A 27,993-nucleotide genomic window follows, 5' to 3' on the forward strand; every position below is an offset into this window, starting at 1 on the left:
TGAGGTGTATTTTCCACTCTTGATCTTAATAGAGCACTAACCTACAAGGCTCCTATTTGCTTCAAAACACGCCAGTTAAGTGCTCATCATTAGGGTGACCTATGAATTAGACTGCTTGGTAGACTATTTGCCCTAATCTTTCCCATTCTTGTTAATTGTACTGTGATACCCCTGCGTAATAAAGCAAATGGCCTGGGTCTCACCTACAACATTTATTCACAATACCACTGATTTATTTTAGACAAGTATTTTAGTTTTTCATTTTAACTCGTACCCCTTAACGTTTCCATCATCTAGGGTGTTGCTCTCCCTCACCCGATGCTCCTCAGATGCGTGCATTTTTGGCAGAGTCGGGAAACAAGGCTTTTCCTTCATGTTTTGTACTTGTTTTTCACCTGCTGAACAGGTCTCATTCTAGGGTTTAATCACATCATGAGGGCAGTGCAGCCACTGCTTAAGATCACACCTTTCTGGTTCTGTTAGAACGTGGATTTAAGACTCATTTCCAGATCAGGCATGTGAATTCAAAGCCCACAACACACCCATTACTGATGATTAAAAAGCTGTGATGCACTATGAGCCCACAGAACCAAGATATGTGACTGTGCAAGAGATCAAAGGCAACTGGGTGCCTACATTTGAATGCAAGTCTGATTGTGCACCATAAATTAATAATATAAGAACAAAAAGTCAAATAACAGGGATAACAATTGGTCAATTACACAGAAAGGTATCGGTTATTTTATGATTAAGCCCAAAAGAGACTCCGGTTACTTTGGACTGCCATTGTATTTTCTGGAACATAAAACCATGTCAACATAGCTTCTACATGGAGCATTTATTACAATGTTATGCAGGACGACTCACAGTTTTTGAATGCTTGACTAAGACAGAAAAAGGTAAATGGATATGTTAGGCATAGTAATGTATAGCTCCATCCATGTTAGGTTAACAAGCTCACTTCGCAAAATGTATTAACCATTTATGCCAAATGCCATTGTTTACTACTTGTCTTATACTGAAATCAGATTTGTCAGCATGTCACAATTTAAATAACTAATGTATGAAACACATAATTACCGGACACTGTGTGATGGTTAGTCCAAATCATTTATAATCAGTGCAATTCACAAAACAATTAATTATACAACACCTGTTGAAATGAGTCCTCAAACAAGGTCTTCCTGGTCACTGAAATCTTTATGTGTTGTGGCATTGACAGTTGCTGCAAGAAAATGAATGGAATTTCACAAAAATGTATTTTTACAATACATAAACTGAGAAGCAATAAGATATTTCCAATGAGTTAGTATAACATGTTCTGTGGTCCTCAACTTATGAAGCTGCTGAAGCAACCCTCAACCCCTCCCATTTTTCATTACTACTCATCAACAGGTATGGGGGGCATCAAACCAAGCTACATCCCTTTTTTATCTATATATCAGCACTATGAATTTAAATCGCTATTACATCGCTACTCCTGAGGCAGATGCCGGGAGGAGCGAGCCGCACGAACTGAGCTTTTAATATTGATTGAATTGAGTTTTTAATATTGATATCGCACTGTTATTCTTGCTTCCTTGCTTTTAAATTGCACTGTTTTCTTTGCCCTCGTTCCGCACCGCTCTTTGTCCTATCATTTCTCTCCTAAGGCGGAAAGCCGGGAGATCTCTCTCTGTGTTGTTTTAATAACTGATACTGGGATTTTGTAATAACTTTCGTTGGGGCATTCTATCACCTACCTGATTGCCGCGCCGCTCTTTCCTGCCACCCTGCTGCCGCATTTTTCCTCGCTGCCCCCTCTCAGCCGACTAGGAGCTGAGGGGCATTGTGGGACTGGGAGGCAGTGCACTAGTTGGCGGCCATCTTGAGAGAGGCAGGCTTGCTAGTCAGCGGACTAGGCTTGCTGCCTCACGGGCGGGCACTATAAATCCAGCATCCTTTCGGGGTTCTGGTCAGACCTGCTATTACATCGCTACTCCTGAGGCGGATGCCGGGAGGAGCGAGCCACACAAACTGAGCTTTTAATATTGATTGAATTGAGTTTTTAATATTGACATCGCACTGTTATTCTTGCTTCCTTGCTTTTAAATTGCACTGTTTTCTTTGCCCTCGTTCCGCACCGCTCTTTGTCCTATCATTTCTCTCCTGAGGCGGAAAGCCGGGAGATCTCGCTCTGTGCTGTTTTAATAACTGATACTGGGATTTTGTAATAACTTTCCTTGGGGCATTCTATCACCTACCTGATTGCCGCGCCGCTCTTTCCTGCCACCCTGCTGCCGCATTTTTCCTCGCTGCCCCCTCTCAGCCGACTAGGAGCTGAGGGGCATTGTGGGACTGGGAGGCAGTGCACTAGTGGGTGGCCATCTTGAGAGAGGCAAGCTTGCTAGTCGGCGGACTAGGCTTGCTGCCTCACGGGCCGGCACTATAAATCCAGACAGGAATGTCTCCGCGCAGCGGACGCGAACAGCGGCCGCGCCTACCCTGCGCCGAAGGAGCGCCCAAGGAAAGCCCGTCTGCACCCGTCAGCGTCCCGGAGGTGGCCGATGGCGGACGGGCTGGTGTTTCCCTGTTACATTTACCGGGGAATTTACTTAGGTACTCCTCAGCACACCTTCTAAGTTTAAGAGAAGACATCAATGGCGGTTGAGTAGGCAGACACCATTGCTTTGAGAGCAATTTTCACTGTCCTAGCTGTGGGTGGACATTAAATAAGGGCGTAGTTAAGAGAGCCCCCATGGATAGGGAGAATCAGCGTGCTCTGAGGCTCGGCAGGAAATCTACTGAAAGTAATTTCACATGCGCTTTGTTGAATACTCGGTCCCTGAGCAGGCATGCTTTTGATCTTTTTAATCTTTTATCAGATTTCAAACCTACTTGCCTCTTTTTGACGGAGACTTGGCTTGGTGAGTGCTCCGGCCCAGACATTGCCAACGCTCTTCCCCCTAACTATTTTATAATTAGGAAAGACCGGGGTGTTGGCAAAGGCGGAGGGGTAGCTTTGGTGATAGACAATCGTATTGAGTGCTCCATTGTTCAGACAGATGATATCCACGGGGCAGAGGCTTTGGGCTTCTGCCTAACTCTTGCACCTTCCCAATCCTGTGCTGGATTGCTTGTCTATAGACCCCCTGGTCCTATCGCGACCTTTCATGAGGAGCTGCATGCTGTGATATCCTCCCTAAGTGTGAAGTTCAAACATTGCCTATTGTTAGGCGACTTCAACATCCATATGGATCAGGGAGATGCAGTTGACACCATGAAGCTACCACTAAGCCTTTGGGCCTACTGCCTTACCTTGCGTCCCCTACCCACAACAAAGGCCACACCCTGGATCAAATATTCTCAACTGTCCCGATTGTAGCAGCCGTACCTAAACTGGTGCTGTGGTCCGACCATATGCTGGTGAATTTTGACATCTTGGGTAAATCCAGGTCTACTTTTAGGGGCCCTGGCCGGCAATCCCAGCCCCCGCGTGCTCTTCATCGGGTGTCGGTAGATATGGTGGCGCAGTACCTAACGGCACACCCGTGCGGGCTCTCGGGCAATCTAGAGGATGATCTAGAGCTTTTTCAGACATGGCTTATGCACTGCCTGGATGATATAACACCTCCCCAATCGGTGCATAAGAACTCGTCTCGTGCCTCGGCACCGTGGTTTACGCCGGCACTTAACGTCAGCCGGAGGCACTGCAAGAAGATCGAAAGAGCTTGGCGATTGAATTACGAAGAGACACTAAAGGCAGCTTATAGGCGGGGTGTTAAGAACTATCACAAAGAAATCTACCTGGCAAAAAAAACTTACTTTGCCAGGAGGATTGATGAGGCTTCCAACACCAGTAAAGACATCTTTATGATTGTGAAGGAATTCACATCACCTGCCTCCACTACTACTAAGTGCTCCTTCTCTGATCCATGGGTCTCGGAATTGGCTGATTTCTTTGCCAAAAAGATCCGTAGCATTCAGACGACCTTTTCGCCGGCTGTTTTTGGGGCTGTCGCCAATGTCAGTCCCCGTTGTTCTCCATCTGCTGCGGAGAGACCCACACTGTCTAAGTTTCCGCCTCTAGGTCCCAAAACCTCGTTGGAACTTCTTTCCAAAATGAAATAAGGTTCCCAGCTGGACCCTTGCCCCGCTAAATTCTTAGCCAAAATTGCACATGCCATCAACCCCATCATCAATCCTATTTTAAATTGCTCACTTGAGTTGGGGGTGGTACCGCTGGCTTGGAAACAGACGATGGTTCTTCCTCTCTTGAAAAAGCCGACGCTTGAACCGAGCATTCATGCCAACTATCGGCCTATGTCTTTGCTCCCTTTCTGGCGAAGATTGTGGAAAAACACGTGCAGGCAGCTCTGTCGGACTTTGTTGAGACGCAGGGTGTCCTCCATCACACCCAGTCTGGATTTAGAGCAAATATGAGCATGGAAACGGCTCTGCTTGTGGTATCGGAGGCCATCAAAGAGGTCCTGGACGAGGGGGGTAAAGCACTGCTGGTAATGTTAGATCGCTCGGCGGCGTTTGACACCGTCCCCCACAACCGTCTCCTTGCAAGACTCTCGGAGATCGGGGTAGAGGGGACGGTGTTCAGATGGTTCGAGTCCTTCCTTTCGGACCGCCAACAGACAGTCTGGGCTCCTCCGTACTCAGCCGCTGTGCCGCCTCTGGAGGTGGGTATTCCCCAGGGTTCTATCCAGAGCCCCACCCTCTTTAACATCTATATGTCCCCTCTGGCGGCACTGGCTGAGTCTCGCGGTGCCCAGATTGTCTCTTTTGCCGATGATACACAGCTCCTCTTCACCTGTGGAAAGAACACGGACTTTAATGGAGAGCGGATCAAAAGTTGCCTGGATGCCGTCTTTGCATGGTTCCAACTAAATGAATTGAAGTGCAACTCAGATAAATCGGAGGTCCTCTTCTTTGGCTGTCCTCCTGATCCTGGCTGGAAGTCCTGGTGGCCGGCAGCCATGTTTCCACCTTCCACAGATACTGCAGTTGCTAAGAATCTCGGGGTGAAGATGGACAATGGTCTTCCTTCTAAACCGCAGATTCTGAGCCTGGTGGGTCAGTGCTTTGGCCTCTTAAAAATGATGAGAAAATTCCTCCCACTTCTATCTATTGCCCATAGGAGGACGAATGTGCAAGCTTTGATTGGATCCCGGTTGGATTATGTGAATGTGCTATTTCTCGGCCTCCCTGACGATCTTCTGTCTCGCTTGCATGTGGTGCAGAATTCTGCGGCGCGGGCAATTTTCGGTCTTAACCGGAGATCCCACGCCGCGGGGCTTCTGAAATCTCTTCACTGGCTGCCCATACGAAAACGCACCGTTTTTAAGACCCTTACAATTGCGTTCAAGGCCTTGCATGGCAAGGATGCCCACTATTTAAGGCACAGGATCAGTTTTCACCATCCGGCCAGAGCCTTGCGCTCAGCTTCACTATTGCTAGCCACGATCCCGGCTATCAGGCGTGCTCGCATTGGAGGTCGCTCTTTTAGATACCTTGCGCCCAAGGCTTGGAATGCTTTGCCACTGTCACTAAGGAAGATCGACAACCTGCTGTCTTTTAGAAAAGAGCTCAAAACCTGGTTGTTTTGCCAATAAAGTCCATCTGGTGCCTTGTTCTGTGCCTTGTTGGGTCTGATAGCACCGGGACACTCTGCTTGAGTAGCTGAGCGCTCTACAAGACCCCGGTTAACATAACATAACATAACATCATATAGTGTGCATCATGCAGGAAGAGACTGGAAAGAGGAGTGCAAATAAATGGTAGTCTCCCAGCACCAAGTGCTTTAAAAGCCGTCTTTGGACTTCATAAGTTACTCCCATAACCAACACACCTTCTGTTGCCACACTACTTGTAAGAAATGATCTCTTAAATAAGAGCACAACACAAGGTTCTCAAACTCCAGCATGATCAGATTGACTGGATTTAGACCAAGAACAAGCAAGTATTTATGGCAGCATGCATTCCAGGGAATTTATTTCAATTCATGGACTCTGGTATCTAAGCTGTATCAATCCTCTAGGAACAGCCCTTCATCATACAAAATTATTGATTATGATATAATTCAGAACTAGATACTGGGGGGCTGTGGATTGAGGGGGGCTGCTGGGCATCCATATGATCGTGGATCACAGGATCTCCAGAAGTGGCGGTCGACTTGTGATCAGCTCACAAACAGTGCAGAACCTAATTGATCCAAAGAAGACACCACTTCCTCCTGCAGTAACATGGGCCAATAAGACTGCGCCAAAGCGGAGATAAACGCATCATAAGCCCATGCCAGAGTCCTTTGTATACCTTCAGTGTGCCAGACGTATTGTCTTCTTGGAGGTATTTTGCACCTCATCTGGCTTGGCAGCTGGAGAAGGGACCCATGAGAGGGAGTGGGTTAAGCCTGCAGTATTGTGGCACTCGAGTGCCCACCACTGTATGGCAACAGGTCTAGAATGAGAATGTGGAAAACTTAGAATTTATTCAGATGATTCAGTGGTTTCTGCAAGATTTAGCACTTTGAAATGAGTCACCTTGTATAATTCCAGTTGTTAATGCCACGAGTTCCCCACAAAGAGCCCATCAGGTGGAAGGTCTGGTGAACATACACCACAGATGCATTAACAGACCCTAATCAAAGAGAAGCTGTAACCAGAGTTGTAGCACGAAAAGCCTACCTTCACAAGTAGGGCAATAGGGTCCACATATTTGGAGATCAGGAAGGGCCATTGTAGTTCACATTGACGCTCCAGATGAAGTAAGATATGAAAGTGGAGGAAGGTGTATGTCTTCCCCTAGACTAACGCAGACCAACATTTCATTTAGTCAAATAACCAAAGTGGCAAGCAGGAACTGGACACTTTTTACAGTGAATATTCTGCTTGTTGTAATTGCATGTGATTTATTTTGCTTATCTGATGGTTATCCCTCTCTGAGATAAAAGGAGGTGTCCATGAGGCGTCTTTATGTAATACTTGCATTTCAGATATAACTTTGTAGAAGAGGTAAAAAGTAATTGGCTACCACAATTCTGGACTCCTCAGTTATGGGCTCTACCCGCCCCAATTTGACTGAGTGGCTATGCAGGGATCCATAAAATTTGATGAAATGTCAAAAAAATACCAATTAACACAACTGCCTGTATCATTTAAATAGCCTTTTTCCATAAATGCATTCAATAATCAAAAAATGGAAATCAAATGTTTTAAACAAGTTTGCACACATTTCTTAACTGCAAAACACTGATGCAGATGTTTTACAGAACTGCTTCATCAGAACTGCAAAAACGAAACATGTCAATATTCAATACATATTTCATAGAAAATATATTGTGTTTCATATTCAGATTCTTTACAATTCTGCTTAAAACAATTATTTAAACAAACTAAATATCAGCGATACTAGGATATGACCTGACCACTCACAGGTGGATTGCATGATCTTTCACAATATGCAACAATAAGTTCAAAGTAGTTACACAGCAGTCAAAATAGTGACCTTCCCTTGTGGTGCTCTTCAGGGCTCAGTCATCTCGAACAGCCTACAAATGTGACGTTCTTTCAGTCTTAAAATTCTGTCTTCTGCTCCTTCTTCAATCAGTAAGACTAAATGCGCCCAAGCTCTTCACTTGCAACTCCTATCCCTGCATGTTTTCCTTATTTTATCAGTAAAACTAGTTCATTGAAGGATTTTCCTAAAGAACGATAGATGCTTGTGACTAATCCATAAACTGCAAACCGTCTGCCTCAGCACCACGCAGCCCCTGAATACAGGAAAGCCTGATCTGTTCAATTGGTCCAATAGGGAAGCTGACTGTGGTTAAGATGGTCCCCACCAACAGTGAAAGGGCAATATAGTAGAGAATGTGAAGAGTAGGGCTAGTGCTCAGAGCAAGGTTAAGAGGAGTACAGCTGGTTCCATGGCTTCCTACCAACAGCAGCAGAGCTCAATCTCCTTCTCCAGTATAAGTTCTGGATGGCGGTCTCATAGACAAATACAGCAAGTGGAAACTGAAGGAGCACTTCCTCACTCAAACTTCAAGCAGATTTATTACCCATCTTAATGCTTTTAAATAATCTTAAAATAAGATTTTAAAAATATTTTTGGGTGCAATTGTTTCTTTTCCTGTAAGCTGTCCTTTATTGTACACTGATCCTGCTAAGAGCCTTCACTCGGGTGTTCCTGTATTAGCCCTAGCACTATATGTAGGGTTAATATTTCTGGTGGCACATTCCTCACCAACATTCTCCTCAACAATCCAAGAGTCCTTAGGTTGTAAAGGTAGGTTTTATCCCACTCAGGATTCCCAGCAAATAAACTCGTCAAACATCTGTCTTTCTCCTCTCATTTGAAAAATGGTCAGAAAACTACAAAGATGGCCAAAGTTTTTAGTTCTGTTTACCTATTTGAAAACTTACATTTGGTGTCAATGCTTTTGAGCTCCAAAACAGTTCTGCTTTTACTAGTAAGAATTAATGGAGATCTAAACTCTTTTGCGACTTGCTCATAAACCCTCACTTTTTTGATTCAGGTGGTTGCAACCTCAAGACAATAGAAGCATCTTGAAAAGCTTTATTTGCTGCGACTACTGTTATCAAGTTGGTTACTCTTCTGTCCTCTATTCACGTAAATCAGTAAGCATGTTGTTCAGCAAGATTTTTACTTTCTTAACCTTTCTATGGACATGTTGGGACAAGCATTTACAAAATGTATAACAGACGTCCTTTTGATACGGTACTGAGACTGCACTGGGTGATACGGTCCCTCACCAAATTCTCCTAGCTCGCCTCCAATCTATCAGTATAGGTGGATTGGCACTAGATTGGATAGCTTCTTTCTTGAAGGGCAGAAAGTATGAGTTTCCCCATACTCCTCGAAAGCATTTGAATTGACAGTAGGAGTGCCACAGGGGTCAGCCTTGAGCTCCACGTTGTTTAATGCTTACCTGACCCCTCTAACACAGTTGGCTAAGGCCCTAGAAGCCAAGGTGATCACATATGCAGGGATATGTAACTTTTGTTTACATGTGGGAGGGTGAGGAGATTGCGGGGGAGGCTATTAAAACCTGCCTGTCTTCTTTCTTTCCCTGGGGTCCTTATATCAATTAAAATGTCATGCAGAAAAGACAGAGATCATATTCTTTGAACCTAATCATCTGCACTGGCAGATGCTGTGGCCCAAGGATGCCCCACCTCCAGACCTCAGGGGGTAACAGTAAAAAATGTGGGTATAAAATTTGATTATGCCTCATCATTCGATACACAGATGAAGTCAGTGGTCGGTTCATGCTTTGGACTTTTGCAGACTCTGAAAACATTTTTTCACTATCTCTCCTTGTTCGCACTAAAGGTGATCATCTAGTCACTCATAACATCTAGACTGGACTATGGAAATGCCCTATACTTAGGCCTTCTGGACTATCTGGTTAACAAGCTGAAGTCGTCCAAAATACGGCAGCCTGCATTCTACTTAGCCTGCCCCCAAGAACTCAAACTAGCCTAGATACAAATTCCAGTAAATCATCTTCAATTGTGAATTTGCATCAACTCAGTTTTTAACTTCATACCAAAACTAACAATGTAATCTTCTAATCTTACAAGAAAAACAAAGATAGGTATGCTCTGTGTTTGACATAAAACCCATGTTGTAAACCTCCATACCATATTTATAGCAACTTTGCTTAAGGAAAAGTCAGGATCCGACATGGCTTAAATTTCAACATTCTGAACGACAAGTTACCCTTTACGGGGGTTAGCCCTAACATCTCTTGAGCTGCCTTATCTGCAAAATCAATAGCGGATACTAAAGTCGAGATCAATAGGATTTCCTTCATAAGGAAATGTGCTTCTTGCTTGTCTAGGTAAAGTGATTTAAGAGGCATTTTCTAATTTTTTTCCAAACACCACCCTTGGTTCAGTTTTTCTGCACTAAAAACGTTAGCAGTAGAAAAGACTGGCCTTTATTAGTGATAACATCACCTATTCTCATGAAAAATGCAGGACGGTCGATCTGCCTCACTGAGGAACTCATTTTCTATTTCAGTACAATGCTGACTCTTACAGAAACAGGACAGAATCTTATGTTTGTATACCATGAAAACCAAATGTATAATGGTGGGCTCCAGAAGGATACACATTAGAGCACATGAAGCTACAAAATGGAAAACCTTAAGCTGAAACACCAAAGAAAACTCACATACTTTTGGACAAGTAAGCATAACCAATCTCTTCACAAGAACCCATTTGCCTTGATCCCATCAACACACATTATCTAAAATGATTCAGCACTGCCTTTACTATGTTCAGTTGCTATCTGACTGAAATCTTGAAAAGCAAACTTGTGTTCAGTGGACAGGCTTAAACAAGGTGAAAGTGTTCCAGAAGAAGAAATAAAACATTAAAACTCGGAATCATGGAGTCGTCCAATAAAGGATACCTATTAGGCTCATCCTTCAGAAAAAGTAGTGATTTCTCGGTGGGGAGGAAACATTTACAGTTTTATACAGAGCTGGTGAGACAGGACTTTCTGACTCATAGAAGAGGAGCAGTGATGCTCAGTAGCAGCCTACTTCTCCCTACACTTTAACATACTTGTGTAAGAGAAAACAACTCTGCAGAACACTGCTCTACTACATCACAACTTAAAGTCCAACCTAAGCAGCAGCACTACTATCTAATATGGAAGGCATGCACATGGTTTATGCCCACTTGAAAACAACATTTAATAAGTAAAAAGAGTAATATTTGAAAAGTATTTGCTCAGTGACCAATAAAGGGTAAAAAGGATGTAACAAGTACTGGCACGCAAATGAACTCGTTTTGTAAACAATCTGACTTTTGGTTAGAGGAAGGATTTGGTAATAGTTGGATGTGTTGCTAATAGCTGTTGTACAAAGAAAATAGCATAATAAAGCAACCCTTTGTGCTACAGCAATATGGAAGCTTGGAGTTCTCCCTTTGCTGAATAGACTGCAGAAGCCATTTACATAGTTTTTGCAGTAAGCAGTTATATATTTTCAGTCGCCATTGTAAGGAAAGTTAATGGTCTTAAATTTTAATTGGGTGGCTCTTTTAACTTAATTTTAAACTAAATAAAACTAATTTGCCAGGAAAGTCCTTGCCTTGAAGGAAACCAGGAACTAAGACAAGCCATGTACCTTTAAAATGACTGACATTAGAATAAGTGTATCAGCTACGATATTAGACTCCTACACTTTCCATGCACAAGATGTACATTGTTCTAAGCTGCACGGATTTTTAGACTAAGGAGTTTTAATACATGTTTTATGATGATTTTAATAACAGATTGATTTTATTGATTAACATTTTTGGTTTTCTACTTATGAAATTACAATAATGGCATGTCTTTTATGTTTGCATGTTTTATGGACCAACCTTCCGAAATAAACATATTGACGGCAGAAGCAGAGTTGAGCTGTGCCTTCAAAGAAGAATGTTATGAAAAGGTGTCAGAGTACCAACTCTGCCTTGTAAGTGGTAAAGTTAAAAGGGATAAACAACAAAATATTGCAAAGTTGAGCCAATTTTAGCATTTTTGGCGACTTAAATCTGCACTTTGATTGCCATACTAATACGGAAATTGGTAGCTTTCTCGCAGACCTCGCGGTCTGCCAACTAACTCAGTTAGTCCCAAGCCCCACTCACGCTGCCGGCCACTTAATAGACCCCGTCTTCTCCAACCTCCCTTCCCTTCCCTTCCCTGACCGTCAGCATCCTAGCCCGGTGTGCTGGTCTGATAATTTTTGGATCACTATGTCACTCTCGGCATCGGAGTCCTTTCCGGGTATCCTGGCCAACCTGCTGGTGCCTTACATACCTTCACGCCAATTGCGCTCCATGGGGCAATGTCTGGTCACCGTCCCTCGGGTGAAACGGTTACGTGCTTGGGGGAGTTCCTTTCCCCGTTTAGCAGCGAAACTCTGGAACTCCCTCCCCTTTCAGATTTGCAGTCTGGACAGCTACCTGGCATTTCGGAAGGCAATTAAAACATACCTCTTCCCTCTGGTGTAGGCTCTAGCTCCTATGTCACATTACTGTCAGCGCTGGGACGCCTCTTCGCTGAGGCAGCTGTGTGCTTTATAAGTGAGGTTAACATAACATAACAAACAAAATATTGCAAAGTAGCCACCTTTGTCAATGTGCCAGTAACTTTGTTGAATCTGTAACACATTTTATGTGAGAGCATGTCTTTACTTTGTGAAGAAAAAGAACTTAACTCCAACAGGCTATCATGGCAGCAAAGAAGAACAAACTAACATGTGAGGTTGACTGTGAATAGCCGTAGAGTGTTGTAAATACAAACGGAAAGAACTTCCTAAACGAAAAAAAGGGCTATTCAAATGTCATCATATAAATAAATGCTAACACCACAGCACTGAATTGAAAGCTACACATTATATTGCTTCTACAATCTAGCAAACTATCTACTTGAGCCAAAACCCAATGAGAACACAAATGTGATAAAGCAACTTTCCATAAGGACTGCCCATTCAAATAATGCCAAACCATGAAAGTCCTATTAATGTCAATAGCTGACAACGTTGTCCCAAAGCCAACTCTTTGTACTAATTCTCAGATGTATTTTCATAATTTATTGGTAACATGAGGTCTCCCACAGAGCAATAATTGTAGCACGACCTAGAAGCATCTAGGGTAAAGGAATCACTGCAATTAACACAATTTCCATGTCCTCATTCATGTTTCATCAGCCTAGAGGGCCACTCGATAATCCTGCCTATCTAAATCCACATTTAAGGGGTAGGATGTGGAAGGAATCTTAATGGTGAGACATTTTCAATTGTTAACTATTAAACAAAAAAAGTCTTTAAATGAGGTATTTTATGGAACTTGATTTGGGTCTTCGATACAGGGAAAATACTTCAGATATCTTGAGCTACCATCATTGCAGAGATTTTACCTTCAACTGTCATCATTTTGAATGGGAGAACAGACGTCTACCATCCTTCCATCCATGCTGCATAAAGCCGATAAATCCAGCCTTATTTAACACTTATGTTTAAAAAATTGTGTAAGAGACAGTTTTAAAGTATACCATCTAAAATGAGCAACATCAAAAAGAAATAGTTAAACAGATGGTCATGGCAAACGGATTTCCAACAATCTGATGTTAGTACTTCCAGACAGAATCATGAAAAATACCCATCACTTGTGCCTCGACTTTTTGGAATCCACAACTGTATTTCAAACAGACAAAATAAAGAGTAGCCTTTGAATTACCTGACACCAGAACTTGAAATACTGGACCTTTGCCTTGAAATCTCTTACATAGGCTATTTGAGGTCCGTTGTCTCTGCAAACAGGAGAGAAAAAGAAGCTTATTTATTATGATCAAGATCACACACGCTTTACGTGGTTAACGCAAACAACTAAATGAGTTATGTTTGTTACATCTTTGTATTAAAAGGTGAGTCAACTAAGATTGCAGGTTTTCAGCCTATATTTACGATCATGTTTGGTTCATCAAAACAGTAGATCATGCAAAAATCACTATCCTACAGTTTGTAACAGACAAAACAGTGATGGGTGCACAAGAGAATTTCCTACCCAGAAATACAAAAGATCTCAGTGAATACATTTTAAAAAAATGGTTCTGAAGCTGCATTTTCTCTGAAATAAAGAAAATATAGAAACAAGCTTTCCATCCAAGTCCATAAGTGATCAGGATGCCAAACTGAACATTTTCTTGCACTTTCATACCACAAGCAAAAAGAGCTATACTACGTGTATAGTAACCAGCAAGAGAAGAAAGACAAGCTATGGAATATCTACATTCATTACTAAAAAAACAGATAGAGTACAGCTGCATATAAAACAGCAAACGGGGGCGCTAGGTGGCGCACAAGCGGAATGGCCGCGGTTCTCTGAGGCTCCCGCTGTCCGGCCTATTATCCTGAATTTATCCTGCTCTACGTTCCCCTTCACAGGCAAAACCTGTTGCGATGTGCCGCTGAAGTTCGTGTGGTGCTGGTAGACTGCTTCCCTCTGCTGTGGTGAGGCGACCGAGGCGGATTCCACTACGAGCGATTGGCCTGAGGGACGAGACTGGTGCAGCCGTGGTGATCGGAGCAGGCGGCGGCGGCTAATTGAGTGCCGTGGCCTCCCGGTGGCGTCAAGGCCGTGCGGCGGTGAGAGCTTGCCCGGCTGCGGGATAAGACAGGCGGGTGGCTATGAATATCAGCGGTGGTGCTGCCGGGCTTCGGCGGACCTCCCCCTGTGGAATCCTAGTGCGGGGCAACTACCACCGGGACTGAAGGAAGGTGGTGGACTGGGGCCTTTCTGAGAGGCGCCTGACGATGCAAAATGGAGGTGGAGCCCACGCTGGGGCTGCCGGAGCTCACTGATGACTGCCTGCCCTGCTCGCGGGGTTCGTGGTGAAGCCTCCTATCCTATGCCGTCAATTGGACGTGAGTACTGCGCCTATCTAGCACTGTAGTGCCAGGCGCTATAAACTGATTCGGAGCCGGGAGCACGGAGGGGCCATTGCACGGCTGCAGTCTCTCCGCCTTCCGAGTACCTCGGTATGCTTGCCCGCAAGCTAATGGACGGCTCTATGTTGCGGATGGGGCAGAAGGTGGGATAGTCCGTTACGGCTCACCAACTTGTGCTGATACATCGGGAGGCTGCTTGGACTAATTGGAGAGCAGCTGCTGGCCATATTTCCCTGGAAGTGTTGCAAAATGGCGGCAATCGTGGCGGCTAAATGATTTGAGCAGGACCTTGGCAGCCCCGTGTGCTTACAGGGCTTGGAGGTCGCTGTTCCCGCTGCATTTGTAGTTAGGGTCACTACATATAGGGCTGGCCTGCCTAGCTGGGTTGAAGGAGGTGAAGACTCGGCGCATCATTGTGGTCTTTTTACGCTAAAGTGCTCGAACAGCCACGTTTTTTTGTGGGGTTTTTTCTTCTCTTTCGCTGCAACAGGCAGAAGATTAGGGGGCACATTGTCACTTGAGAGGAGACCTTGGTGAGGTGAATGTGCTGCTCTTGGCCCCTCTGATCACAGTCTTTATACAATATTGTTGGTGTGGGACTGGGTGTGGGACTGGATGGCACAGCACTACTGTTGCTCAGTTCGCCGGCGTGCTGCGTCGGCTCTGCGGTGATTGGCCTCTCCTGAGCAACATTTGAATCACCTGCTCCATTTTTTCCTTGGATCTGTGGCGGCCCGGCCTGCTGCCGCGCTGGTGAGGGGCTCCTATACAGGGATCCGGCCTCATGTGGAGTTGCCTGGTGGGGTGCAGCATGGGCAGGCAGGACTCCAGACAACCTCGCCTCACTTTTGAGACCAAACGACCCTCCAAAAAACCTCCTGAGGAGGATGAGACAGTGGCGGTGGAGATGGCGGGTGCGAAGTCTTCTGGTTCAAACAACGAACTGCACACTATCCTTACCGAAATGAGGCAAGGCTTCGCTATGATAGCGGATAAAGTGGATACGCTCACGACCCGCATGGACAATATCGCTCGCAAGCTGAACACTCACGACATCCGGCTCAAGTAAGCGGAACAGCGAATCTCCGACTCAGAAGATGTCACGGAGCAACTAAAAAAGGCGGTGACGCAAATGGACAAGCTAATGCGCGTCATAGACGCCAAGAACGAGGACATTGAAGCTCGCAGCCGCCGTAATAATGTTAGAATCTTAGGTATCCCTGAAAGCACCAACGCAGGGCGCCTGGAACACTATGTCGAAAAGCTGCTGACGGCAATCACTGCTGAGGGTGCCCTCTCGGCTCAATTCATAGTGGAAAGGGCGCATAGATCACTTGGCCCATGACCACCTCCAGGGACCACTCCTCGCCCCATAATAGCGCGTCTTCTTAATAATCGTGACCGCGATGCTGTTCTTCGGGTGACGAGGGAAAAGAAGCAGCTTAATTATGATGGAGTCCCTTTCACCATCTTCCCGGACTTCCCGGCTCGGGTGCAGGAGGAGAGACGCAAGTTCAACGGGGTAAAGCAGAAGCTGTGCCAGGAGCAGGTAGATTATGCTTTATTATACCCAGCGCGCCTACAGATTACTCACCAGGGGACGCAGACTATTCATACCACGCCACAATCGGTGGAGAAGTTTCTGAAGACGTTGAAGAGACGTAAGGCTGTCCCGAACTATCAAGATGAGCTGGAGGAGGCGCCACTTTCGGATGTCGAATGAACACCTGCAGCATAGAGCTACTGGAATTTGATTCATGTGACTGTCCGCACGCTGGTGTGGCGACGGCTACGGGACTGCTTGCCACTTCCAGACTGTAATGTATCGCAAAGTTTGCTGCCTTAAAATGTATCTTGCCTGTTATTGATGATTCAATTTTTCAGCTTGGTATGGGGAAAGTAACTTTTTGGTATCTGTTCTACCGGACGCCCTTGCTAGTACTGGGGACTAATAAGAGTTGGAGGTTCCCTGACTAGGAGCAAGGTTTACGTGCATCACCTGGAGGGACACCCCAATGGGAGAACCCCTAGTGCATTACGGTTTGATTCTGTTGAGGGGGGGTATGGGGGGGTATATTGCTGGCATGATTGGGATGCTTCAGTAGGTGGGGGGTGGTGTAGTTGGGGTTGGGTTTCTCTTGCAGGGGTGGAGGGTTCAAAATGTGGTTCAGTTGGGGATTATGTTATGGAGGGACAGACATGCATTTGACTATCGTACAGGTCAATGTTATGTAGTGCATGATACCGGATGGCAGGGGCAGGGACTGACTTGTTTTTAAGGATTATGTCCTGGAATATTCGAGGGCTCAATGATGCTAGAAAAGGCAGGAAGATCATTGCATATTTGGAGACGCATCAGGTGCATATTGCACTGCTTCAGGAGACGCATGTGGCTCCGAACTCCCACTTCCAGTTTGCCAGCAGGTGGGCGGGTATTCGATTATTCTCCTCCTACTCTTCCTATGCGAGGGACACGGCTATATTGATTAAGAAATCAACGCAATTTATGGTTCTGGGGGAGGTCCCTGATCCTGATGGGCGATACGTCATTATGTGGGGCCGCCTGGGGACTGACACGGTTACTATTGTGAATTGTTATGCCCCTAACGTTGATACGCCTGAATTTTTCACTGCACTGTGGGGTAACATTGTAAACATTGGCTCTGTGCACATTATCTGGGGGGGGGAGGGATTTTAATGTTGCTATGATACCCGCACAGGATAGGGCGGACGGAGTTGCACACTACAAAAGCCGGTCTAGAGAAGCCCTGCAGGGTATTGTGGAGGAAGGCGGCTTGATTGATAGTTGGCGCTTTCTCTATCCACTTCGTAGAGCGGGCACACATTTCACGTCTTCTACGGGCACATGGGCACGCCTTGATTATTGTTTGATGTCCCGGGGGTTAAGTAAGGGGCTCATGAGGGCTGAACATCTAGCCAGAACATATTCTGATCATAGTCCTGTATTGGTACAGTTGCGTATGCCTGGGTGGGACAGACCGCGGCTACAGTGGCGCTTGCAACCTACAGCTCTGTTGGATTAGGTATTTAAGATGGAGTTGGGGGAGGAAATAGTGGCGTTCTTTCCCCGTAACAAGGGGTCTGTGGACAGTGTCGAAGTTGTGTGGGAGGCGTTCAAAGTAACGGTTCAGGGCTACTGTATCTCCAAGAGCTTTGGCGTCTTACGGGATATACAGAGGAGGATACGCGCCCTTGACCGTGAACTGAAAGAATTGGAGGCTCTAATGGTGCGGGGGGAGACGGGGCAGGTGCACATGGATTTTAGGGTTAAGCTGTCTGAGTATGAGGAAGAGGCGACGAGATAAGCTCAGTTTCGGGGGCGACATTGGAAGGCACGTAGGTACTGCGAAGGTGAAAGGCCTGGGAAGGCATTGGCGGAGGTCACTCGGAATCCGCGCTTTAGTAGTTCTGTCTTAGAAATTACTACGCCAGAAGGGGGGGTCGTGTCAGGGCCCTTGCGGAATTCTGGATATATTTGCGACCCATTATAGCCAATTATACACCACGAAGAGTTCGGGGGAAGTGAGGTTTGAGGATTTCCTGGGGAAGGTTGCCCTATGCTGGCTGAGTGATGTGCATAGGACATTCCTCAGCGCACCGTTTGAACTGGATGAGATCAGGGAGGCGATAATGTCACTCAAAAATGGGAAGGCCCCGGGGCTGGATTTTACAAATGTTACATTGATATTATGGCTCCGGTCCTTCGGGAGGTGTTTGAGGAGTCGTTAGAGATGGGGATCCTACCTTGCTCGATGCGAGAAGTAGTGATCACCTCCCTTTTAAAACCTGGGAAAGATCCCAAGACTTGCGACTCATACTGCCCGCTTTTATTGATTAACTGCGACGCGAAGATCTTAGCTAAGGTATTGGCCACTCGGCTGTCACTCTTGATGACAAAAATCATACTCCCGGATCAGGCTGGATTCGTCCGTGGCAGATCTACTACCCATAATTTGCGGACGTTGTTCTCCCTGATCCAGACAGTGGCGCCTGATTTTCCGGTTGCTGCGATTTTCTTAGATGCCTCGAGTGGAATTATCTATTTACCGTTTTGCAGAGCATGGGTTTCCCTAAACTTTTTATATCGTGGGTGCAACTATTGTATACGCAACCCACCGCTAGAGTCCTTATTAATGGTCACCTATCCCCCTCACTTACTATCACGCGAGGCACCAGGCAAGGGTGTCCGCTATCTCCCCTTCTCTTTGCTATTGCAATAGAACCCCTCGCGTGTCGGCTGCGTCAGCTTCATCCCACTGGTGCGTTCAAATGCTTTCAGCGCCAAATCGCGCTATCCTTATATGCCGACGATATGACGCTTTTTTGTCACAGACCCGCAGCACAATTTAAATCCTCTGTTGCGCGAGTTCGTTGTGTTCGGCAGATTATCCGGTGTGCAAATTAATTGGGGTAAATCGCAATTCTTCCCCCTCACGCCTGCAGTTTCGGAATTCCCCTTGGATTTCCCTGTAGAATGGTGCCTTTCTGACCTTCGTTACTTGGGAATACAAGTGTCTAGGGACCAGGACGAGACGATTCGGCTTAACTATGGCACTGTCATCACTAAACTGACCTCTACGGTTACTCGTTGGATTTCCCTTCCCTTATCTATGGTGGGGAGGGCCTCGCTCATTAAAATGGTGATATTGCCCCGTTTTTTATATCTTTTTTTAAACGTCCCCTATTACCCGGGTGCTTTTTTCTTCAAAACCTTGCGAACGGAATTGATTCGGCTATTCTGGGGTGGAAAGCAACCGCAGCTTAAATGGTCGATACTGGCGCAGCCTTATGATAAAGGTGGCTTTGACCTCCCAGGCTTTGAAGTTTATTATATGAGCGTGCAGGCTCACTATGCCTATCATTGGATGGTGCCCACTCCTTATATGCCGCAACTGGCAGTGGAGGATTGAGTGGCGCATCCTCTTACCCTGAGTGGTCTTATACATGGCCCAGTTGCGGCTGTGGAGACCCCGCCCACGACTGTCACGTGCACAATAGATGCTTGGAGACGGATAGCGAAAGTATTAGGCTTCACATTGCTTTATTCGGCGCAATTGCCCCTGACCTATCATCCCAAACTGGTGCTGCTACAAGAAAAGGGATTCCAGATTTTATGTCAGCGCCTCAAGATAGTTACATGGGGGGACTTGTTCTTGGATGGGCAATTTCGAACCATGGATCTTTTTTTTAAAGATATACGTCCCACTCCGCTTGAGATTTTTTATTATGTAAGGCTGCGTCAAGGACTGAGGGATGTATTGCCAGACTTTCCGCGCGAGCCTGAGAGTTTACCCCCGCTGCACTTTATGCTAGGCTCAGCGGATGGGCTACATCTGGTATCTGGAATCTACGGTAGTGTGAGGGCGCAGAGACCGGGGTTTGAGGGGTCTGCCCGGTCATGCTGGGGCGACGAACTGGGTAGGGAGGTCACTGATGAGCAATGGAGATATTGTTGTGGTATCACAGCCAATATCTCTGCTAGCTGCAGACTTAAGATTATTCATTATAGGTTTTTACAGAGGCTGTATTATACGCCGGCTAAGAAATATAGATTCCAGCTATCCGATAATGCAGATGTGAACGCTGTCACGGGGCAGGTGCTGGTTTTCTCCATTTGGCGTGGGAATGTCTTTCTGTGTGGGCATACTGGACGCAGGTCCATAAGGCCTTGGAGGCTATTGTGGGGGGGTACTCGGAACAGGGATCCCTTGATTATGCTGTTAGGTTACACTATGCACACGCCTAAGCCATGCATAAAGTTCCTGGATCTTACCCTCTTGCTGGCTCAGAGGAGAGTGGCATGTAGGTGGGGACGGGGGAGAGCCCCAAAGTTTAAGGACTGGCTCAACGATGCCATACAGAAAGTTCCTGGATCTTACCCTCTTGCTGGCTAAGAGGAGAGTGGCATGTAGGTGGGGACGGGGGAGAGCCCCAAAGTTTAAGGACTGGCTCAACGATGCTCAGGAGCAAAATGCCATCTACGCCGAAACACAGCCGCTGGCCAGTAGGCCTAGAGACATATGGGGGCCATTAAAAACTTACCTTAGAACCACTGTGGAGACGGATTCGGTGGGGTCGATGCATGATACTATCCCAGAGCCGGGAGATGAGGTGTGAACGGCCATGAGGTCTTGGCGTGTGCTTCTGGCTTTCTGTTGTGGTAGTTTGAGGATGCTATATGGAGGATTGTGGAAAGTGTGGGACCTCTCCTTATAAACACTGCAGGTGCCTGGAGTCTTCCTTTACTGCCTTCAATTCTTTTGTGCAATGTTGCTTTTCCCTTTCAGGGACTGTATATGTTCCATCTGTACTATGAACCCTGCTGGCCTTGTAATGCCCTTGTTGGATATGATCTCCTGCACATGTACATTCTGCTTGACATTGATGATCTGTATGATTTCTTATCATTTCTCCACTCTGATTGCTGCTTATTGTTGTTTCTGGTGGACCACACGAGAAGATACCGCTGTATGTTTTCTTTTTGCAAAATCATATAAATAAAGTTATATAAAAAAAAACAGCAAACAAAAAAACAACCAATCAAAAAGGTAAGCTTCAAAATCTTGAAGTCCACATTAGATCCTCGTAAAAAAGGTAAGTAGTAGAAATCAACTGCAGGAGTTGTAAAGAACATATTGGAGATATCGACACAATTGCTCATTGCTCTTACCTAGTGCCTAAGGGAGGTTAAAAAGAAATAGCTGGAAACTGGTGTGTTGTATAGGGAAAATCATTGACATATTTCCAATGAAGACTGGTGTTTGGACAGCTCTTCTAGATAGTATTGTAGCCAGAGGACTCTTTTAGCTTCGCAGGCCAGTGTCTTCCAATACAGTAGTGCAATTACTCAAACACCATTCTTCCATATTGAGCCACCAAAATACAAACATCCAACGCTGTTCCAGGTACCACACTACTTTCATGTATATGCAAGTAGATGAGAAAAACTCTACATATATACATATATATATATATATATATATATATATATATATATATATATATATATCAAAATGATATCAAATATATAGATGCAAAACAAACAAAGAATATATGTATTAAAAGCAAAACTTACAAAGCAGATTTCCCAGTGCGAGGATCAATGTAGGTTGTAGTTTTTCTATTATGATCCACAAAATATGGAATACCATCAACTGTAAATCTCATTTCCCACCCTTCTGGCAGTGGTTTTTCATTCAGATTTCTGGAATGAAGAACAAATAACTGAAAATGGCATAATATATATTGGACTTAACAGCAGGGACAGGTATTGAATCAATCACATTATCTTAGACTGAGTGCAAATAGAAACTTTTGAACAATATTTTAGTCTATGTATTCTTACAAATGTGGTTGCAACACCAAAGTACTGTACCGCCGTCAAAACAAAAACAAAAACAAAAAAAGGAGTCATATTAACCATGAAAAACAAAGATTTATCTAACCAAACGTTTAACAATTTCTTTTTATGTTTGCATGTAAAACATTAATTTCATTGTCCAGGCTTCACGTTGTTCCCTATCACCCGTGCTCTGTAGTGAAAAATCTCCCTAGCTCCTTGCAGTTTCAAATCGCTGACACCATTAGGCATTTGTGTAATTTCACAATGACTCGGAGTCAGAGGGGCTTTGGGCTAATGCTGCCCCTGCAGCTGAACTGGAACTCCAATTGGAACCGTTTGCAAAATTAAGGAAACAATAAAGGATACATGGAATCAGTTTTAAGAATAAGCACAAAAACACTTGAAATTCCTAATTTAACAAAAAAGAGAAAGAGTTACTGAGAGCAACAAGCATTGAAAATGCAATAGGTCTCGCAATAGAAGAGTTTGACATTTTTCGTTTTGCAAATGGATGAGTGGCGTTGCGTGGATGAGTGGCGTTGCGTGGATGAGTGGCGTTGCGTGGATGAGTGGCGTTGCGTGGATGAGTGGCGTTGCGTGGATGAGTGGCGTTGCGTGGATGAGTGGCGTTGCGTGGATGAGTGGCGTTGCGTGGATGAGTGGCGTTGCGTGGATGAGTGGCGTTGCGTGGATGAGTGGCGTTGCGTGGATGAGTGGCGTTGCGTGGATGAGTGGCGTTGCGTGGATGAGTGGCGTTGCGTGGGTGAGTGGCGTTGCGTGGGTGAGTGGCGTTGCGTGGGTGAGTGGCGTTGCGTGGGTGAGTGGCGTTGCGTGGGTGAGTGGCGTTGCGTGTGTGAGTGGCGTTGCGTGTGTGAGTGGCGTTGCGTGTGTGAGTGGCGTTGCGTGTGTGAGTGGCGTTGCGTGTGTGAGTGGCGTTGCGTGTGTGAGTGGCATTGCGTGTGTGAGTGGCGTTACGTGTGTGAGTGGCGTTGCGTGTGTGAGTGGCGTTGCGTGTGTGAGTGGCGTTGCGTGTGTGAGTGGCGTTGCGTGTGTGAGTGGCGTTGCGCGTGTGAGTGGCGTTGCGCGTGTGAGTGGCGTTGCGTGGATGAGTGGCGTTGCGTGTGTGAGTGGCGTTGCGTGGATGAGTGGGGTTGGAATGCAATAGGTCTCGCATTAGAAAAGTTGTAGTTATTGGTCTTGTAAATGACATAATTTATTTATTTTTTCGTTGTTAAAATTGCTAAATTGATGGCTTTGTCATTTACAATGCCAATAGTTATAACTTTCGCGAATGTGACACCTATAGCATTTGGAATGCAACATGTTTTGTATGTACGTGACTTATATGGCAGCTCTGGTCGTTATGCTACATCTCTAGAGAGCAGGAGAGTGCAGCAGGAGAGAGAAGCACAGCAATGCAATATGTCTCGCATTAGGAAAGTTTGAGCTATTGGTATTGTAAAGGACACATTTTTATGTATGTGCTTGTTTTTAAAATAGCGAATTAATAGCTTTGTTATTTACAATGCCAATAGTTTTATCTATCGCAAATGTGACACCTATTGTAACACAATATGTGTTGTGAGGGTGAGTGAGGGTGAGGGGTTGAGGGTGAGGGGTTGAGGGTGAGTGAGGGTGAGTGAGGGTGAGGGGTTGAGGGTGAGGGGTTGAGGGTGGGTGAGGGTGAGGGGTTGAGGGTGCGTGAGGGGTTGAGGGTGAGTGAGGGTGAGGGGTTGAGGGTGAGTGAGGGTGAGGGTGAGTGAGGGTGAGGGGTTGAGGGTGGGTGAGGGGTTGAGGGTGGGTGAGGGGTTGAGGGTGGGTGAGGGAGAGGGTGAGGGAGAGGGTGAGTGAGGGTGAGTGAGGGTGAGTGAGGGTGAGTGAGGGTGAGTGAGGGTGGGTGAGGGTGAGTGAGAGTGAGGGTGAGTGAGGGTGAGGGGTTGAGGGTGAGTGAGGGTGAGGGGGTGAGGGGTTGAGGGTGAGGGTGAGGGGTTGAGGGTGAGGGTGAGGGGTTGAGGGTGAGTGAGGGTGAGGGGTTGAGGGTGAGTGAGGGTGAGGGGTTGAGGGTGAGTGAGGGTGAGTGAGGGTGAGGGGTTGAGGGTGAGTGAGGGTGAGTGAGGGTGAGTGAGGGGTTGAGGGTTGGTGAGGGTGAGGGGTTGAGTGAGGGTGAGGGTGAGGGGTTGAGTGAGGGTGAGGGTCAGGGTGAGGGTGGGTGAGGGTGAGGGGTTGAGGGTGAGTGAGGGTGAGTGAGGGTGAGGGTGAGTGAGGGTGAGTGAGGGTGAGTGAGGGTGAGTGAGGGTGAGTGAGGGTGAGTGAGGGTGAGTGAGGGTGAGTGAGGGTGAGTGAGTGAGAGTGAGTGAGGGTGAGTGAGGGTGAGGGGTTGAGGGTGAGTGAGGGTGGGTGAGGGGTTGAGGGTGAGTGAGGGTGAGGGTGAGTGAGGGTGAGGGGTTGAGGGTGAGGGGTTGAGGGTGAGTGAGGGTGAGGGTGAGGGGTTGAGGGTGAGTGAGGGTGAGGGGTTGAGGGTGAGGGGTTGAGGGTGAGTGAGGGTGAGGGTGGGTGAGTGAGGGTGAGTGAGGGTGAGTGAGGGTGAGTGAGGGTGAGTGAGGGTGAGTGAGGGTGAGTGGGTGAGGGGTTGAGGGTGAGTGAGGGTGAGTGAGGGTGAGTGAGGGTGAGTGAGGGTGAGTGAGGGTGAGTGAGGGTGAGTGAGGGTGAGTGAGGGTGAGTGAGGGTGAGTGAGGGTGAGTGAGGGTAAGTGAGGGTAAGTGAGGGTGAGTGAGGGTGAGTGAGGGTGAGTGAGGGTGAGTGAGGGTGAGTGAGGGTGAGTGGGGGTGAGTGGGGGTGAGTGGGGGTTGAGGGTGAGTGAGGGTGAGGAGTTGAGGGTGAGTGAGGGTGAGGGTGAGTGAGGGTGAGGGTGAGTGAGGGTGAGGGTGAGTGAGGGTGAGGGTGAGTGAGGGTGAGTGAGGGTGATGGGTGAGGGTGAGTGAGGGTGAGGGGGTGAGGGTGAGTGAGGGTGAGGGGGTGAGGGTGAGTGAGGGTGAGGGAGGGTGAGGGAGGGTGAGGGTGAGGGAGGGTGAGGGGTTGAGGGTGGGTGAGGGTGAGTGAGGGTGAGGGTTGAGGGTGAGGGGTTGAGGGTGAGGGGTTGAGGGTGAGGGGTTGAGGGTGAGTGAGGGTGAGGGGTTGAGGGTGAGTGAGGGTGAGGGTGAGGGGTTGAGGGTGAGTGAGGGTGAGGGGTTGAGGGTGAGTGAGGGTGAGTGAGGGGTTGAGGGTGAGTGAGGGTGAGGGTGAGTGAGGGTGAGTGAGGGTTAGGGTGAGTGAGGGTGAGTGAGGGTGAGGGGGTGAGGGTGAGTGAGAGTGAGGGTGAGTGAGGGGTTGAGGGTGAGTGAGGGGTTGAGGGTGAGTGAGGGTGAGGGGTTGAGGGTGAGTGAGGGTGGGTGAAGGTGAGTGAGGGTGAGGGGTTGAGGGTGAGTGAGGGTGAGTGAGGGTGAGGGGTTGAGGGTGAGTGAGGGTGAGGGTGAGTGAGGGTGAGTGAGGGTGAGTGAGGGTGAGGGGTTGAGGGTGAGTGAGGGTGAGGGGTTGAGGGTGAGTGAGGGTGAGGGGTTGAGGGTGAGTGAGGGTGAGGGTGAGTGAGGGTGAGGGTGAGTGAAGGTGAGTGAGGGTGAGTGAGGGTGAGTGAGGGTTAGGGTGAGTGAGGGTGAGTGAGGGTGAGTGAGGGTGAGTGAGGGTGAGGGGTTGAGGGTGAGGGTGAGTGAGAGTGAGGGTGAGTGAGGGGTTGAGGGTGAGTGAGGGGTTGAGGGTGAGTGAGGGTGAGGGGTTGAGGGTGAGTGAGGGTGGGTGAAGGTGAGTGAGGGTGAGGGGTTGAGGGTGAGTGAGGGTGAGTGAGGGTGAGGGGTTGAGGGTGAGGGGTTGAGGGTGAGTGAGGGTGAGGGTGAGTGAGGGTGAGTGAGGGTGAGTGAGGGTGAGTGAGGGTGAGTGAGGGTGAGTGAGGGTGAGGGGTTGAGGGTGAGTGAGGGTGAGGGGTTGAGGGTGAGTGAGGGTGAGGGGTTGAGGGTGGGTGAGGGTGAGAGGGTGAGGGGTTGAGGGTGAGGGAGGGTGAGTGAGGGTGAGGGTGAGTGAGGGTGAGGGGTTGAGGGTGAGTGAGGGTGAGTGAGAGTGAGGGGTTGAGGGTGAAGGGTTGAGGGTGAGTGAGGGTGAGGGTGAGGGGTTGAGGGTGAGTGAGGGTGAGGGTGGGTGAGGGTGAGTGAGGGTGAGGGGTTGAGGGTGAGTGAGGGTGAGTGAGGGTGAGGGTGAGTGAGGGTGAGGGTGAGTGAGGGTGAGGGGTTGAGGGTGAGTGAGGGTGAGGGGTTGAGGGTGAGTGAGGGAGGGTGAGGGTGGTTGAGGGTGAGTGAGGGTGAGGGTGGTTGAGGGTGAGTGAGGGTGAGGGTGAGGGGTTGAGGGTGAGTGAGGGTGAGGGGTTGAGGGTGAGTGAGGGTGAGTGAGGGTGAAGGTGGGTGAGGGTGAGTGAGGGTGAGGGGTTGAGGGTGAGTGAGGGTGAGGGTGGGTGAGGGTGAGTGAGGGTGAGGGTGAGTGAGGGTGAGTGAGGGTGAGGGCGAGTGAGGGTGAGGGTGAGTGAGGGTGAGTGAGGGTGAGGGGTTGAGGGTGAGTGAGGGTGAGGGGTTGAGGGTGAGTGAGGGTGAGGGTTGAGGGTGAGGGGTTGAGGGTGAGTGAGGGTGAGGGGTTGAGGGTGAGTGAGGGTGAGGGTGGGTGAGGGGTTGAGAGTGAGTGAGGGTGAGGGTGAGTGAGGGTGAGTGAGGGTGAGGGTGGTTGAGGGTGAGTGAGGGTGAGGGTGGTTGAGGGTGAGTGAGGGTGAGGGTGAGTGAGGGTGAGGGTGAGGGGTTGAGGGTGGGTGAGGGGTTGAGGGTGAGTGAGGGTGAGTGAGGGTGAAGGTGGGTGAGGGGTTGAGGGTGAGTGAGGGTGAGGGTGGGTGAGGGTGAGTGAGGGTGAGTGAGGGTGAGGGCGAGTGAGGGTGAGGGTGAGTGAGGGTGGGTGAGGGGTTGAGGGTGAGTGAGGGTGAGGGTGAGTGAGGGTGAGGGTGAGGGGTTGAGGGTGAGTGAGGGTGAGGGTTGAGGGTGAGTGAGGGTGAGGGTTAGTGAGGGTGAGGGGTTGAGGGTGAGTGAGGGTGAGGGTGAGTGAGGGTGAGGGGTTGAGGGTGAGTGAGGGTGAGAGATGAGACGGTCTTTGAGGCGCCTCTGCTGTATTTGCATTTGGTAAAACAGCCTTAATGATGTGTTGAGAGGCGCCTCCCTGCCATTGTTGCAGGCCGCCGTGTGGGGGCCTGCTAAGTGTACGGGGAGGGGCAGCAAGCACAATTTATGGTGTCTAAAGCGACCCTTTCCTGAGAGACAGCCCTGGAGACAGAGGATGTTTATTTCAAGGAAGTCCAGCGGCCTTCGCGTCTGCGCAGCATTTAGTAAAAAAACAACAAAAAAAAAGTACAAATATTTAGAAGCATTTACATATGCATTTAATCCATCGTGCAAGTCTCTCATTGCACGCGGGTGGAATGTTTGTCTACTTGCTGTTTATTTTTGGCATCAACAGATGCAGGGAGGGTGACGCTCTGTGAAGGAGTGCAGCGTGGGACCAGTGGTGTACGTGGCTGTTAAGTAATGTTTCGGCTGAGATAACATTGCAAAGGCGGACGCATGGATGGTTCAAAACAGGCGCAATAACAAAACGTGAATAGTGCGCATATAGTAGTTACTGCAACAAAACCTACAAAACCGCATAAAACCTAATAAAAAAAAAAAGAAAAAAGAGACAGGCTGTTATAAACAATGGAATTTACACACGTGCTTGTTGGTGATGTATTCGCCTACGCCTACATCACTTATAAAACAAGACGGATTGAAGGCAGAGAGGGGGGGGGAGGAGAAATGCGACATGGCGGGCAGGGGAGGGGGCGGAGTGGGGAGAGGGTGTTAAGCAGCAGGGGCCTTTGAAGTGAAGCTAAGCTTCACTTCAAAAGGTGTGGGAGGAATGCGGCTGAGGGAACAGACGGCGATTTGGTGATGTGCACGCGCATTTTAGGTCAATGCGCAAGCGCATTGACCTAAAAGCCACGGGCACAGCACCAAATCGCCGCAGTTAGGTAAACTTTGTTTAAAGCCCTATAGTCTCGCTCTGCTCAATG

The 27,993-nt window shown here is 47.6% G+C and overlaps 1 protein-coding gene across 2 annotated transcripts in view; it reads right to left on the bottom strand.

Annotated features, from left to right (window-relative positions):
• The window catches only part of ITCH (itchy E3 ubiquitin protein ligase), a 981,537-nt gene that overhangs the window by 386,589 nt on the left and 566,955 nt on the right, over positions 1 to 27,993 (bottom strand). For both annotated transcript variants that reach the window (XM_078652175.1, XM_078652176.1), the window contains exons 13-15: positions 21,561 to 21,689; positions 13,254 to 13,326; positions 1,154 to 1,225 (exon numbers count right to left, since the gene is read on the bottom strand). In XM_078652175.1, coding sequence (XP_078508301.1) covers positions 1,154 to 1,225; positions 13,254 to 13,326; positions 21,561 to 21,689 — 274 coding nt within the window. The remainder of the gene's footprint in view (positions 1 to 1,153; positions 1,226 to 13,253; positions 13,327 to 21,560; positions 21,690 to 27,993) is intronic.

The sequence above is a fragment of the Lissotriton helveticus genome, chromosome 7, assembly GCF_964261635.1.
Source record: "Lissotriton helveticus chromosome 7, aLisHel1.1, whole genome shotgun sequence".
Taxonomy (NCBI): Eukaryota; Metazoa; Chordata; class Amphibia; order Caudata; family Salamandridae; genus Lissotriton; species Lissotriton helveticus.